The sequence below is a fragment of the Pinus tabuliformis genome, chromosome X, assembly GCF_031772625.1.
Source record: "Pinus tabuliformis cultivar Carrire ecotype Pingquan chromosome X, CPIR1, whole genome shotgun sequence".
Lineage (NCBI taxonomy): Eukaryota > Viridiplantae > Streptophyta > Pinopsida > Pinales > Pinaceae > Pinus > Pinus tabuliformis.
In genome coordinates, this window is record NC_142308.1 from 10,020,463 (window position 1) to 10,037,596 (window position 17,134).

The following is a 17,134-nucleotide window of genomic DNA, read 5'->3' on the forward strand; positions in this document are numbered from 1 at the left end:
AGCACCAGGGGCTACCCCGATCTTGCATGGGCATTTTGACTTGACAACTTTCTCTATTTTGAGTCAAGGATCTTCTAGATGGATTCTACTCGTCGAGATGTTTCCGTTTGATATATGGCATGCCAAATAATTCTTCACAGTTTGACAGAGGTTCATGTTTGAAGTTAGTAACCCCAGTTAGTGGGCTAAAACCCAATGGGGTTGTGGCATGGCACTCATAATTGGTTGTGGTCATTGAATAGTCAATAATTAATAATGTACTTAGAACTTGGTTCATCACAAGTTTAGGGTTTTTCATCAGTTTCTATTGTATATATCTTTAGGTCAGTTTTGGATATAGTCTTGCATAGAGTTCAGGCCTATATCAAGAGTGGGAGTCTTTGTCTACTGCTGCAACATGTCAACAACAAAAGTGACAAGCACACTTCAGGTACGCATTGTAATTTTAATTTGTATTTGTTCATTATTATGCACTTACATGTGTTTTGCAGGTAGAGGTAAGTTGAAGGGTATTTTGTTTTGTTTTGGGATTGGTTTCGCCGAGCAAATTTTGCATGCAGGTAGAAGAAGATTCAAGTACAACTTCCAGAAAGAATTCAAGAGCAGTGGGACATCCTTTGAAGGCATGACAGTGATCCGTATATTGTGAAGAAGTGTCAAGGCCAAGAGTCATCATTGTAAAGTTGTAAAAGTGTCATCATTGGAAGAGTTGTTATTGTAAAGGAGACAATCTGCCTACAGTCGAAAAGGCATTATTGGGAGGTATAGGAGTCTCTATTGGGATGATGTCATGGTTGGGTTGCAAGTCATAGTATGATTGGGTGTTCGGCCAAAATCATTGTAAATCATATTGTATCGTGGAACATTGTCCCTGGTATGGGAGTCCACACTTTTGTATTTAATTTTTGTCTTTATAGGGTGGTAGGGTGGTGCTAGGCTGGTGGATGAAGTCGCCTACAAGTTGGATCCTGTGAACACTTCAGGGTGGTAGGTTGGTCTAGGATGTTGGGGCATCCATTCAGTTGAATATTGAAGAAACTAGGGCGTTGGGGCGTCTTTCTAGTGGGAGCTGGAGAAGAATGCTTTTCTAGAATTCTAGGAAGTTGTTGCTTTCAATTCAGTTGGGGCTAAAGATTAAAGAATTTATTAAAAGTGTTCGGTGGTTTTTGATTTAGAGGGGGATTTCCACCTAAAATTCTTGTGTCTACTGTGTTCTTTTATTTAGTGTTATTACTGCATAAACATTGATAATAATTGAAGATTAACTAATGCTCTGAAAAGATTTAAAAGTGCTAATTGCTAAAGAATACTGATTCACCCCCCTCTCAGTATTTCCAACAATCGTGGTACATGAGGTGCCTCAGCCTTTATTTTTCCACCTTTCTTTATATGCCTTTTGCCTTTATATGATTTTCTTTGATTAACTGCTCGGGGCTCAAGGGGTAAGAGCATGATGCGTAAGATATAGCAGTGAATACCCGCTTTTTAGGTAGGGTGGTTCATTGATCACCAGGGGTTGGGACAATCATGGGTTCCTATATGATGTAAGAGGCTCATAGAACCTGTAAGAACTAGGGTGATGGCTATGATGATGGGGTAGATCTCATGTATTGGCTTTTGCCCACGTGCCGAATGTGTTTGTCTCGGCCATATTTTGCGTTTTGTGGTACATCTTCCTATTGAATGTGGCCAAACATGCTTTTGTCTTTCTTTTTAGCTGCATTATCCTCTGGGGCATCATTCCAGGCCTGACCCAAGGTGTGGGCAAGGGGAAGGGGCGAGCTAACTCTATGTGGACCTGTGGAGGAATGTGGACCCAGGTAGGAGAAATGATGAATGGGGTGATAATGAGTGGAAAGGAGGTAATATAAGCGGATAACGGAGTGGGATGACGTAACCAAAATCGGAATTTCCTGTGAAATACCATCCCTAAAGCCAAATAGTCAATAAAAGAGATCCCACGAGACTAGAATCCAAGGTTAATATCCAAAAGGGGTCTAGAGCACAAGGGCACAGACTTATCCCATTCTTTCTGTCGAATCCCCCCATTAATCCATGCCTAGAAGTGTCCATGATAAGCAAACTACAATACTCAATTACCAAATGACAAGTCATACCTTTAGGTTTGGGAGGCCTACCTTCAAACATACGATCATGGCAGATGGGTGAGGGACCACATGGTTGGCTCAGGTGGCAGAGAGATGGCACAATGAGCTAGTGGCTGCAAGGGGCTGCTAGCTGAGAACCATCTTGGAGAAATTTTTTTTTCTCCTAGGGATATCATCCACGAAAAGGTGGGTAACAGACCCAATGGACAAATGTGGACCTGGATGGGAAATATGTGAAAATGGGTTATAATGAGCGAAGGTAAGTTATATATGTGATGTTGGGAGGTGGGACCACGCTTCCAAAATCAGGGTTTCTCATGTAGTGCCACTGCTAAAGCTAGTATCTAGTAGAGGAGATCCCACTAAACTAGGATACAAGACTAACCACCAAGTTGGACAAGGGGACGAGAGTATAGACCAAGCCGATTTTTTTTGCCAAATCTCCCCACTAATCCATTTCCATATGTGTCCATGATAAGCAAGCAAAAACACCCAATTACTTAATGAAAGCCATACCTTCGGGATTTGAAGGCCCACCTTCAAACATATGATCATGACAGGATGGGCGAGGGCACATAATGGCTGGCTCAAGTGGGGGATATGGTGACACATTGAGTTACCTGGGGGCTGCTGGCTGAAGACAATCTAGGAGAGAAATTTCTCCTATGGGTGTCACCCACTGGTGGTGGGTAATAGGGCCGAAATTTTGGGCAGTTGCAGTGGCCAAAATTTTGGGGTAACTAGCAGCTATAGGAGGGCTAAAATTCTGGGTTATATCAGGTAGAGCAAAATTTTGGATCAGATTGAGAGGCTTGACTTGGAGGGGTTGACCAAGTTTGACAATAAGTCTAGGTGTGTCTTTTCTTGAACAAAAGACTTTCTCTATTGAAATGGTTGCTGGGTTTTTTTCCTTGGTGGGTTTTCCCAGGGTGCATCTTGTCTTCTCTTTGTACATTGTGATCTCTAGCGCTCTATTGTTCTTGTATGGTTGAATTTCTGAAGTAAAATTGTTGAATGATATATTGGAAAATTAAGAAAAGATCAACATCAAAAGTAATTATCAACATTTCAGAAATATTGTGCTAGTCTATATTGGAGCTAGAAAATCAACAAATCCATCCATTCAAACTCAATTCTTTTTGGTCTTAATCCTTGATGGTTGGTTGCATAATTTTCTTTTCTTTGATTCCAAGTAGTATTGTTGTGACTTCTCCAATTTGTAATAGTTGTTGGTCTTTGATAGTACTCTATTGAATAATGGTTTTTTAAAGCCCTATTTCATGAATATTGATGACTATTCCAATTCTTTCCTCAATTATTCTGATATTGATCTTCTTGTCTTCCATGAAGTCCTTCTTGGTATTATTGATGTAGATATGGTTTCACATTTGATGGATTTCCTTCATTATGTATTCAGACTTAAACTGTCTTCTATTCAGAGACAATGGCCTTCTTTATCCTCGTTGCCTATTCTTTGATTACTCTTGCCTTAGAAATAATACCATCCTATTTGTCATGCACATCTCTAGGTGGAGTTCAACTTTCTAAGTTATATTCTAGTGACCTTCTCGAATCTTGTCTTCTTTCTCCTTTTGAAGCTGCAATGTGACCCCGTCTATCACATTTAAGCTGTTTTCTTAAATTTAAGATTTAACCTCATTTGTTTGTAGGGCTTCCTCAATCTTCTTGCAAATTTCTTCTTCAACTCTTTTGGTAGTCTGTTTCTCCAAGATCCTTGCTTCTTCTTGACTTTGACAATGCTTCTTTTCTTCTTTCAATCTCATGAGATCATCCAATAATTTTCTATTATGTTTCATCATCTACATATTCTCCACCTTTCTTTTTCAATTCTTCACTTGACCCATCCTTTTCCCACTTCTCTTTGCTTTTCTTTTTCTGTTTTAATTGATGAATCTCCCTAATGAGTGATTTATTAAGGTTATGTATCTTAGATAACTCATCACCCTTTTTCTTGATCTTTGATTCGTCTTTGTTTTTTTAACTTATCTTGAAACTTATACATTGCCTCCATTTTTGTATCCTTAATTCATTTATTTGAGAAGAGTTTTTGAAATGCTTTCAATGTGATATTTTATCTAGTATTGTAATCAACACACATCCACTATCTAGCTTCAACGTTCAACTAAAGACTTGCCTTAAAAGGAGTCTTCAAATTTCCCTTATCATCCTCAACCATTCCCCAGGATTGATTTCATTTTTATCTTTATCTGTTGAGAATTCAACTATTGCCATTGATTCTCACTTGTGGTCTAACCCAAACCGTTGACTTAGAACTTCAATATTCTAACAATAATGATATCCAATAGTTATGATCTTTTTCCTATTATATTCTCCTCTTTTTTCTCTTTCCAACAACTTTTGAATCATCTTAGTCTGACATCCCAATCAAAAGTTATTATAATTCTGAAGTCAACAAGCCTTTTAAAACCCTGTTTTGGAGTCTATCCTTCTATTGTGTCACTGCAATTTCAACCCTTCTGAATTTGCACTTTTGGTTTGTAGGACTCTGATATATCTTCTCCGCAATTCCACAAGTTTGACCAAAATCTGATTTGCTAAATGAAAGTTATTATAACTTTCCCATAACTTGTTGATTTTTAGCCTCAACTGTTAATTTTCTCAAGTTCTTTGCTGTTATAATTACTTAAACAAAGTAACATTCAATTTCATTCACCCCCAAAAAGTTAAGCAATTATAGATAGAACAGTAAACAGAAATGCACAATAGAAGATAGCCAAGCACAGTGAGACACTGAGATTATTGGTCAAAGACCAGGGTAAAACCCCACAAGGGGGAAAACTCAAATCAATTCTTCTTCTTAGATATTCAATCAATGTTCAGCTAAGATACATAATCCAATTTGTACATGCATAAACAGTCAAAGTCATCCTTTGAATTTCCCAAGTTAACCAAGTCAAATCCAGTCCAATGAGAGAAAAAAAGTCAAGACGGGTCAAAGGTTACAGTCTGTAATAGAGGGCCAAATTTCGCCCTGTGGAAGCTCTGAAATAGGAGGGCTGAAATTTGGTCAAGCTTAGTCAAACAGTCCCTGCAACTCTCGGTCATATGCCCCAGTCAAACCCTTAGGTCGGCGCAAGTCAATGTGCCTGGAACAGTGATGAATATGCGGTCAAACAGAGTCAAGGTCTTCCTGAAATGCTTGGCATCCAAGACAGTCAAAGAGCTCGGTCAAACAGATCCAAAATAGCCCAAGTCAACAAAAGTCAAAGAAAGTCAAAACAGAGAGAAAGATGCTGGTCAACACAGGTCTGAAATGTCTCCTTGAATCCTTCACACGTGTGGATTAGCCTCTGTGAATTTCAGATCGAACTTGTGTGTGATGAGATGCCAAAATGAAGTCCAATGAAGTCAAATATATATGCCATGAGAGGTGGCTTTTCCACATGTGGGGCTGACTTGGTCAATGTAAAAAGTATGAGTTGTCACCATTAATTTGCTAATGAAAATTTTGGTCAAAGCTGCCAATTTCAATGCCATCCGTTGAGAAAACTTGTACAGCATGTAATGTGGCCAATTTTTAAATTCTCATTCTGAAATTTTTATCTGAAGTACTTCGGTATGTCTCCTCAGAGTCTCAGACCCCTGAAAATTTCACAGTTGGAAGCTTCTACGGGAAAAATTTACAGCGAACCTACCAAGATGACTTGTTTAAAAGTTATAACTGATTTTAGGACCGGTCACAAACCATAACTTCCACAGGCTGTATCTCCAAGAGTATATTTAACTAGAACTTGAGATTTTGACCACCTATACCTTGATATTTCGTCTTGATCTGCTTGGAATTTTGCTGTGTGAAACATCCCAAAAAAAAGTTACATCGAAAATACTAATATGACTTTTCAACAAAGATGTGATAAAGCCTCTTGATCCAAGATGGAGTTTGGGTGTGTATCCTAGGCTTTTTACCCAAGTGGCCAAGACCCATCATCAAATCATTTTTTATGCTAGCTCTCTGCCACTAACTCCATTAAAAGCTTGCTTAGAGTATTTGATGATTGTTTCCTCGAGCAATCCTTTAGATCCATGATTATTAATTAGCCTGTGTCTTTGGTATTGAGCTGTTTGTTGGCCTCTCTTTCTGCTCTTTAATTTCCTATGCTACACAACTTGTCTGCTCTGTAATGTGTTTGATAGGGTCTTTCAAATCCACTCCTGATGTGAGGATAGTAAACAGGTATTTCAATAGTAAATCTTGGAGCCAGGTCTTGTGATCTTTGCTTGAGGGTTCATCAGTCTTATTGCTATGGTAGATTTGGTGAGCTGGAAGTGTCTAATCTCTGGTAGGTAGTCTTCTCCGTTGAGATGATTACTTGGGATGGGGTTAAGTGTGAAAAGCACCACCATCTCCTGTCTTGTCTGACATATCCTCAAATTTTTGCTGCCTGGTTCCATTTCACTTCTGGTGAGCTGGAAATGTCTGATCTCTAGTAGGGTTGTCTTCTCCCTTGTTATGATTACTTTTTATGGGGTTGAGCGTGAAAGGCACCACCATTTGCATTGTGGTTTTCTTTCACTTCCCCCATCCTCCTCAAAGCTGGATTATGTATGACTTCTTCCTTCTTCATGTCTATGTTGGTGGTTCCTTTTATTTGTTTTGTCTTTTAACCCTTGGTTTTTTGCTTCCTCCTTTTTTTCATCCTCCCATCTTTCTCATAAGATTCTCGACTGATCTGATATTCACCCTATGATTGCCATCAGTTAAAGATTTATTTAAACTAAGGATATTATAGACTCATGTGCTAGTGTGTGTGTTCTGTGTTATTGAAACAATGGATCGATCAGATTGCCAATACACAGAAAATAAAGTGGAAAGACAGCAGAGAAATACAGTAAGCAACACAAAGACACAACAGTTTTAATAAGGAGTTAACTCTATTCTCCAGGGCTACGTCTCCGGTCCAGCGTCAGTGGTGGCCTTGTTTTATTGTGTCTTTTAGCAGAGAAATTACAATACGGGGACTCAATATGAGTTCTCTTGTAACAGATTTCGCTTGGCAGGGTGGTTCTTGGATTCCCCAAGCCACTCGGAGTACACAGACTCTTCTTCTTCCTACCAGCTCTGTGACCCTTGGTCTACAGTGGAAAGAGCCAAATGTGATGCTCAGTCCGGACAGATTCCTCTATGGGAAGGCTTGAATCTTCAAGCTCTCTGGTGCTCGATGCTGCCTGTGGTCAGCTCGGCCCTCTGTCTCTTTTGCTTGGCTTTACTGTTCTCTGTGTTCAGTCCTCCTCTCAGGGTTCGCTATTCATTGTCTCTCTTGGTCGCTTGGACTCTTCTCAATTCTGATTCCAAAATCAACTCTAACTGGTTCGACTGTCTCTGTTCATGGCTTTAGCCATTCGATCCCTATGCCTATTTGGTTCCTCTTCCGCCTGTGTCGATTCACCTTCTGCAACTGTGCTTGGAGTTCCCTGTGTTCGGCGTCATCATGAACGCTGAGGGAGCGGCCACTTGTCCTCCTCTAAATGGTGCTAGCATGCTTTGTTTGTTCGTTTCTTTAGTTACGCTGTGGATGCATTCTTCCTCCACCGTGGCGGTCAAACGGATTCCAAATCCCTTTAGAACGCGGCTTAATTCCCTGTTGATTCCGCTTCTTTCCATCGGGCGCAATCTCAGCCGTCCGATCTGGGCCCTCCAGATCCGACGCCATACGCATGTTTCACACAGTTGACTTGCTCGACCGATAGCGCGCGATCAACGATGGTTTTCTCTCACCTCCGCCTGCCACGCATCGATCGGTGTATGGAATCACTCCGCTCCTGTCCAAAACCTCTTACCGTTCAAGGGCACCCCGATCAAAACCGCCGGTTTCCAGAGCGCGGGTCCCGCCTTTGTACTTTAGCGCTTTTACCTTTTCCCGCCCGCGGTCCTCTGGTTCCCCCACGCGACTGGGTGCTCGGGCTTTCCCATTTTGGCCCTGTTCGCTTAGCGCTAATTGCGCTTCAAAAACCTCGCCCTTTTTCCATTCTGGGGCTCCCAGGGGCTACTTTGGCCTCTTGTGTGGTCTCCATGGGCCTCGGTCAGCGCGCTTTGACCGAGGTCCTCGTCATTCCACGTCGACTGCCATGGCCACTGGTTCAGGGTGTTTTTGATACTGTTTTGGATTTCATTAGAGATTTGTTTGACCTGATTCAGTCATGGTTCTTGACAGTCTTTCTATGGATCCAATTCGGATCATCGACAATAGAGCATTTCTATAAGTGGTATCCCTAGTTTAGCATCCTTTGTCTTTTGGTATGGTTTCCTGAACTCTTTCATGAAGTCCCACTTCTTGAGATTGCCTTGTGAGCTTCGTAGCTCTCCCTGTTCAGCTTTAGGCCACTACCTATTGATAGTCCCGCCAATATATGTTTGCTTCTATGCTTTACACTATGATTATGGTGCCATTTTACTTTGCTGCAGCTTGCTTTACTGCTTTCTACCTTCTCTTCATATATTTTTTCTAGTACATGGATGGACGCATGGTTAATTTATCTCCTGGAGAAGGGAATATTTCTGATTTTCTCTGTTGTTAGTTTCTAGTTTTATTTTGTTTATTAGATTTGTTGCGTTCCTTTTCTGTGGGAAATTACAAAACAAATGCTCATGTCTTGCTGCATTTTTATTTCCTTCTGGTCTCATGTGGTCTAGGGGAATAGATTCATTTGATGTTGATTATGAAATCTTATTGCTCAGATATCATGTGTTGGTGGCTTTGGATCAAATGAAGCTATGTACAAAATCAATGGAACTGCAAACATTCGGGCAATTCAAGCTGCTGCTGAATCTGGTAATATGTTTTGTTCTAAAGCTGGCACAGCATCGTAGGTGCTTTATCTGTAGTACTAGGTAAATGTGGAATTATATCTGCTGTAATTAATTGCCTTTAGGATCATATATTATGCTTCGTTTCCATTGGGATCATATATTATGCTTCAGTGCTTTATCTCCCTCCCCTCTCTCATGTATATATAGTTGCATTCCAAATTTGATGTCCTTTGCTATGTTTAGCTTGCTTTTCTTGAATAGATGGATTTTCTATTTTTGATCTGTAGAAAGCTCAAGAATCTTCTCAAAAGGAAGTGATCTTCTTCTGCTCAAAATAGTGCAAGATAGCCATGCAAGTTACCAAGATGATTGTGCCCTCCTGCTGGCAAAACTCGACATGAATCATGCCGATAAAATCCATCCTCCAAATCAGTGCCCTAATTTGTCCAAACACAGTGCCAATATGCTGAAAATAAAACAAAAAAAAGTGCCCTAACAGCAGTAAAAGCATTCTGAAGATGGTGCTGATTATCTTCTTCTTGTATAAATTTCCAGAATTGGGCAGTTGATACAATTTTGAAATTTCACCTCATTTACTTGAGGTTTCACAGATCTAATCCCCATCAACTTTCAACCTTAGGGGTGATTTGAAATATTATGTTACAGCAGCAATATTTTCACTGCTAGTCAATCCACTGTCCAGTTGCTCCTGGCAGCCCAAGTGAATAAATACCATATCACTGTACTTCAATACCACAATGCTGTTGATTTTGTTGATTTGGGGTAGCATCAGATGTGCTCCAACCACGAAATTTGGTGGAGAGGTTGTAGCACATAAGATCTCCAATATCCAGAAAGGGTTTGGGCAGATTCTAAACAGATCAAGAGATATTAAAATAATTAATATTTTTAATGGAGTCGCTAAGTCTAAACTTAGGGAAAATAAAATATTAATGTGTATTAATATGAATCTGTGTTAGAATGGTCCAAAAGACCTGGATCAAGCCAGATCTAATCTTAGCCGTCAATTAGGGACTTAATCTCGGCCATTGAGATGTCAACAGGAAAAGTATAAGAGGAGGCTTGAGGATCACTTGGAGAACACACCAGAGTGATCAATGATTCTATTCTCTAGAGCGGGGTTTGCTAAGAGAGATAGAATTAGTGATCGAGAGAGCAGCTGAGGGGCATTGAGTACAAAGAAACAGAGAAGGTAGAGATTGTGCTGGGAGAACAACGCAGCAGCCAAGGAGAATGATGCAGAGCCAGCAAGGGCTCACGCAGAGGCAGCGAAGTGCTACGCAGAGCACCAAAGAGGCTAGCGTGTCTGACACAGAGGCCTAGAAAGCTGACGCAGGGCCATCTGGGGCTGACACAAGCCAAGAAATACTGACGCAGGGCCAGCGTGAGACAGAGAGGGGTTGACGCAGTCCAGATTGGACAGACGCTGGGGTTGCAGAGCAGTTTTGTGCTAAGGAGTTGCCAGAAGGATTTTCCGAGGTTTCAGCCAGGAAATGTCTCTCAAACTATGAGGTATAGCTGCTAAGGAAATTCTCTGTTGGGTAGGCGAATTTCGACACCTAGATTGTACTCTGATATTGCTTAATAAGAAAACCCTCAGATAGCTGCACCGGTTTTTCCGGGGACATTGGTCAAAAAATAATGGTGTGATGTGGTGTGTTTGTTCTTGTTTCTTTTAGTTGCTGATCTATAATATGTTGAGCATGCACTGGTGTTTATTTTCAGTATTTACTTTGTAAATAACTTGTTAAAGAAAAATAACAAGCATGTAGGAATAAATCAGAAAAAGTGCATGAAGGGTTTCTAAACTAAGTAAACTTAGAAACTTCAACATGGTATCAGAGGGTGATTGTCGATTATAGGAGGACTAAAAGACATGAGCTGAGCGGAGCAATAACAGTAGAAAACAGCTGTCCCAAGGTGATAGAAGTTGTTTCTAGCAGCGCAGAGGCCAAGAAGTGTGACGCAGAGCAAGCCAGAGCCACGCAGAAGAAGCCGAGAGCTGCGCAGAGCCTTAGAGATGCCAACGTTGCTGACGCAGAGTGCTAGAGGGCTGACGCAGGGCATTCCAGGGTTGACGCAGAGCCAGCGTGAGGTAGAGAGGGGCTGACGCAGTTCACAGAGAGGCATTTGCTAGATTCTAGAAGGCTGCAGAAATATTGCAGAGTGGAGCTGGTGAGGTAGTATAGTCAGAACAGTACCTGACAGAGCAGGGCTAGAGGAGTTTTTACCGAGGGTTTCTAGCCGAGAACTTCCAGAAGAGAACTTCCAGACGGGAAGTAGAGACTCAGAGGAGTCGAACAGAGAACTTCCAGGAGGGAAGTAGAGGAGCTTCATGGCACTACACGGGGTAGGAGACCAGGATACACTGGACGGAGCATCGAACTTCGCAGCCTGGAAGGCCAAAATCCTATCAGTGCTTGACAGGAATTGTGTCAAGAACATCGCCTTGAAGGTTATAACTAACCCAGTCGACCCCAATGATAACGACAAGTACGAAGAGGCGATGGCGAGGGCCAAGTGCATTATCCTTGACGGGGTCAAGAATCATGTGGTACTACATATAGCCGAGAAGGAAACGACAGTTGAGATGTGGGAGGCTCTCAAGAACCTGTACCAGCATACTTCTGTGCAAAGAAGAATGTTGCTCGAGAACCAGTTGAGGTCGTATCAGATGAAGAAGCTTCAATCGATTGACACCTTCCTCGGAGGACTGAATGAGATCCGAGACCAGTTGACTGCTATAGGAGCGTCACTGGATCAGGAGCTTATGGTGAGGACAACCTTGAATGTTGTCTTAGAAGATTGGGAAGTGTTTGTCCATAGTATCCTGGGCAGAGGGAGTCTCCCACCTTGGGACAAGATGTGGGCAGCTCTTCGCTAGGAAGAGACCAGACGACAGCCGAAGACAGGTAGCAGCAACAAAGCGATCAAGGTCAAGCAGGAGGAGGAGGATGTGGCCCTAGCATCTGAGGGAAAGCTGGAGAAGCGGAATAAGAAAGATCTCTCCAAGATCAAGTGCTTCCACTGTCGGGAGATGGGTCATTATGCGACCCAGTGCCTAAGGAAGAAGAGTAAGGGAGAGTCTTCTAAGACTAAGGTAGCGCCAGCACTGACAGAGAAGGAAGTTTTGATAGACGATCACTGTGCCATGAGTGCACACACGCCACTTGAGCGGAAGTGGGGAGACATCGAGCTGTAGTCAGGCGGACTACAAGCGATGAGGGGCAGGATCCTTGAGGTACCCAGCCTCTTGGATTAGACCTTTGCTACAGGAGCCTCAACGAGGAGTAGCAGGACTGGCTGAGTAGGTAGAGACGGATGCGGATAGAGTGGCAGAGAGAACTACAGTGTAGGAGTCCCGAGACAACGCAGAGCTAGCAGTCTGCAATAGTGCGAGAGGCACAGGAGTGTTGCACCAGTGCAGGAAGGCACAGAGAGGTGTGCAACGGTGTGAGATGCAGGGAGTTGTTGCAGCAGCACAAAGTTCAGAGAGGGAGCACTTGTCAGCAGCAGAGGGAGCTTCAACATCAGAGGGTGTTTCTAGCTCAACAGGGAGGTCAGTTGTTAGATCAGTTACTTCTCAGTAATTGAGTTGCAGTGCAGCAGTGGGCAACATGATGTAGCATGATGAGAGGAAGTGCAGTGCGAGGAGAAAGGACCAGCGATAGCATGGATGCAGAGGGAGCTGTCGTACAGATGCAGCAGTGGCAGTGGCAGAACCATGGGCAGCAGTACAGGAGGCAGCAATGCAGAGGATGTTGGGCAAGAAGGCCTAGCATCAGCACAGGTACCGATGCTGGATGATCAGAGTAATACTCAGTGAGTATTGCTAGAGCAGAGTCCTTGCTAAGAAGGAGTGTTGATTTTGGGTAGCATTGGATGTGCTCCAGCCACGAAATTTGGTGGAGAGGTTGGGGCACATGAGATCTCCAATGCCTAAAAAGGGTTTGGGCATATTCTAAACAGATAAGGAGATATTAAAATAATTAATATTTTTAATGGAGTCCCTAGGTCTAAACTTAGGGAAAATAAATATTAGTGTGTATTAATATGAATCTGTGTTAGAATGGTCCAAAAGGCATGGATCAAGCCAGATCTAATCTTAGCCGTCGATTAGGGACTTAATCTCGACTGTTGAGATGTCAACAGGAAAAGTATAAGAGGAGGCTTGAGGGTCACTTGGAGAACACATCGGAGTGATCAGTCATTCTATTCTCTAGAGTGGGGTTTGCTAAGAGATATAAAATCAGTGATCAGGAGAGCAGTTGAGGGGCATTGAGTACAAAGAAACAAAGATTGTGCCGGGAGAGCAGTGCAGCAGCCAAGGAGAGTGACATAGAGCCAGCAAGGGCTCACACAGGGCCACACAGAGGCAACCAAGTGCTGTGCAGAGCACCAGAGAGGCTAGCGTGTCTGACACAGAGGCCCAGAAAGCTGACGCGGGGCCTCCTGGGGCTGACATAGGCCAAGAAAGGCTGACGCAGGGCCAATGTGAGACAGAAAGGGGCTGACGCAGTCTAGATTGGGCAGACGTTGGGGTTGTAGAGCAATTTTGTGCCGAGGAGCTGCCAGAAGGATTTTCTGGGGTTTCAGCTAGGAGATTTCTCTCAAACTGTGAGTTATAGCTGCTAAGGAAATTCTCTGTTGGGTAGGCCAGTTTTGACACCCAGATTGTACTCTGATATTGCTTAATAAGAAAACCCTCAGATAGCTGCACCGGTTTTCTTGCATTGGGTTTTTCCGAGGACATTGGTCCAAAAATAATGGTGTCATGTGGTGTGTTTGTTCTTGTTTCTTTTAGCTGCTGATCTGTAATATGTTGAGCATGCACTGGTGTTTATTTTTAGTATTTACTTTGTAAATAACTTGTTAAAGAAAAATAACAAGTAGGTAAGAATAAATCAGAAAAAGTGCATGAAGAATTATTAAACTAAGTAAACTTAGAAACTTCAACAGATTTTGGGTAGCATCGGATGTGCTTTAGCCCCAAAATTTTGTGGAGGGGCTAGAACACATAAGATCTCCAGAACCCAGAAATCGTTTGGAGAAATTCTGCCTGGATGAGGAGTTATTAAAAGAATTAATATTTTTAATGGATTCCTAAGTCTAAACTTAGGAAAGTAAAAATATTAATGTGTATTAATAAAAATATGGGTGAGAAGGTTCTAAGTGACGAGGATCAAGCCTGTTTTAATCTTAGCCGTTGATTAGAGATTATATCACGACCGTTGATTCATCAATAGGAAAAGTATAAGAGGAGGCTTGAGGGTCAGTTGGAGATACACCAAGAGATCAAAGAGTTTGATTTTTCTGGGTTGTGGTTTCCTGAGAAAGTCGAGCTAAGTGATCTGAGTTGTAGTGAGAGGGGTAGTTTGGCAGAGGGACCTGAGTCCAAGGCCAAGGATACATAGCAGAGAGGTAGAACAACAACAAGAGAGACATTGCAACTCCAGAGAGGGTGATGCAGAAGCTAGTGGGGCAGACGCAAAATCTAGAGGAGCTGACACAGAAGCTAGAGGACCTGATGCAGTTCCCTAGAGGCAGTGCTGGGGTTTTCTGTGGGGCACAGAGAGCATCAGTTCAACATATCGACTTCTGAGCAAAGGAGACTCACAGGGAGGGTGACGAAACTCCTAAAGGAGGTGACGCAGTTCCAGCGCAGAGCTTGGAGCAGCCATCACTGCCCAGCGTTGGGAAGAACAATTGTCATCTGTTGGGTTTGATCATCTAGTTGCTGGATTGCCAAAATATCTGTCTTCGGATAGAGGTACTTCTGCCAGGTTTATTCTCTGTTGGGTGAGTCGAATTTGGCACTCTAGTTGTATTCAGAGATCTGCTTAATAATACAAACTCTCGATATGCTGCAACAGTTTTCCTGAATTGGGTCATTCCAAGGACTATTGTCCAAAAAAGACTGTGTCCTTGTGTGATTGTCTCAGTTTATTTCAGTTCATGATCTGTATGTATGTGTAGGCTGCAATAATGTTTTCATCGTTGTTTAAGTAATTAAATAACATGTTAAATGTAAAGAACAAGTAGGAGATGATAGACCAATGATTGCAGTAGGATTTCTGATGTGTATATTCAGAAATTTTCACATGGTACCAGAGCATTGCAGATCATAGGAGACTGAAGACACCAGCCAAGAGAATTTGCTGCAGAGAAGCAACTGTCAGGAGTGACAACACTGTTTTAGAGGCAGAGGAGCATCTGCAAGAGTGACACAGTGACAAAGGAGTGATGTAGAGGCTCACACAGTGCCTGTGTCAGCATTTCGAGCCTACAGAGGGTGACGCAGAGCCCCCACGCAGTCATTGCGTCAGCTCTCTGGGCCAGCACAGAGCCTGAAAGGTTCGAATCAGTCAGTTGCTGGGGTTGAGGAAGCATAGCAGATTCGATTTGAGGAGTTGGTGGGACGCTATTTCTGTTGGTGCAGAACAGTGTCTGTGGAGACAGAGCCGAGGTAGAGGGAGTCACTGCCTTGACAGATTTCTAGCCAAAGAAATCTAGATCCGGGTTGCAGCAGCAAAGGAGGATTGGAGAGGAAGTGATTCGACAGTTGGCGGGAGGATTTTCGTGAAGGAAATCAGGACTTAGAGGGAGTCTAGAGGAGCTTGTTCCTTAGAGGGTTTCTTGCGCCAAATAGATCCAAATCCAAGTCTTGCTAAATTGACAGCAGGAGAGGGAGAGGAGAACTAGTCCTATTTTTGAGTGGAGATGACAATGAATGGGTTGAGGGATCATGACAGATTGGATGGAGCATCCAATTTTGTCATCTGGAAGGCCAGGATCCTGGCAATCCTAGACAAATCTCGCATCAAGGACTATGCCTTGAAGGTAGTTGCTGAGCCCGTCGACGCTAATCCTTTGAAGAAGTACGAGGAGGCCCAGGCTAAGTGCACGATCTTAGACGGGGTCAAAGATCATTGTTGAGAAGAACACAAGAAGGAAGATGTGGGAGGCGTTGACCACCTTGTATCAGGGCTCTTTTGTCCAACGGAAGATGCTATTGGAAAATCAGCTGAGACTGTACCAGATGCAGAAGGGAGAAGAGATCGATCCCTTCCTTCTTAGGTTGCAAGGGATTCGTGACCAGTTAACTTCTGTGGGGTCTACACCAAATCCTGAGTTCATGGGCAGGACTGCCCTGAATGCAGTCACCGAGGACTAGGAGACCTTTGTCCAAAGTATCTTGGGCAAAGCAACTCTCCCCAGTTGGGAGGAGATGTGGGCAGCTCTTCGACAAGAAGAGCTCAAGAGGATGACCAAGACAGGGAGTAGCAGTAAGGGAGCCCGAGTTAAGGAGGAGGAGGAGGAGGATGCAACGCTTGCATCGTCTGGACAACAAGTGTGACAGAAGAGGAAGAAAAAGGACATCACCAAGGTCAGATGCTTCGACTGTGGGGAAGGGCAAGGGGGGAGCTTTTGAATCGAAGGTTGCTCCAGCGAAAGCAAACAAGGAAGGCGAGGATGAAGATTGTGCCATGAGTGCTCATGCACCTCTAGAGAAGAGGTGGGGTGTCATCGAGTTGTAGTCGAGAGGACTATATGTACGGGCAGTGTTCTTGAGGAGCCCAAACTCTTGGATCACATATGGCTACAAGAGCCCTTAACGATAGTAGCGAAATGACAGGTGTAGGTTGGAGCGAGGTGTGATGGAGCAACAATGGCATTGCTAGAGTGTGAAAGTCTGAGGCAACACAGTGGATGTTGTCGCAGTGGAAGAGGCACAGAGCAATTTGCAACAACGCAGTGGCAACAGAGGGTCAGTACAGATTAGCAACAGAAGTAGTTTTAGGATCACGAGGCATCCATACTGACCAGGATGTCAGTCTTTGGGTGAAGTTTCATTTACGTACTTTTGAGTAACTGAGTTGCAGTGCAACAGTTAGTAGTGGCAGTGCTGTGGGCAATATGATGCAACATTTTGAGAGGAAGATGTAGTATAGATATAGCAGTGACTGTGCCAGCGTTATGGGCAGCAGTACAGGAAGTAGCAGTGCAGTGGATGAGGGTAGTAGGCCAAGCATCAGTAGCACAGAGGATCGATGTAGTGGATCCAGTGTTGCGGGGAGCGCCCCCCCCCCCCTCGAACCCGCTCCCGAAGCGCGCTCAGGGCCGGAGCGGCTCGGGAGCGGGTCGGGAGCGCGCTCCCGTAAAAAAATTTGCGCTCCCTGGTCTGTGAGGGAGCGCTTCAGGGAGCGATCGCTCC

At 43.3% G+C, this 17,134-nt stretch overlaps 1 protein-coding gene across 1 annotated transcript in view; it reads left to right on the forward strand.

Annotated features, from left to right (window-relative positions):
- The window catches only part of LOC149138026 (NAD(P)-binding Rossmann-fold superfamily protein), a 332,971-nt gene that overhangs the window by 196,960 nt on the left and 118,877 nt on the right, over nt 1-17,134 (forward strand). The window contains exon 6 of the mRNA XM_089448107.1: nt 8,827-8,920. Coding sequence (XP_089304233.1) covers nt 8,827-8,920 — 94 coding nt within the window. The remainder of the gene's footprint in view (nt 1-8,826; nt 8,921-17,134) is intronic.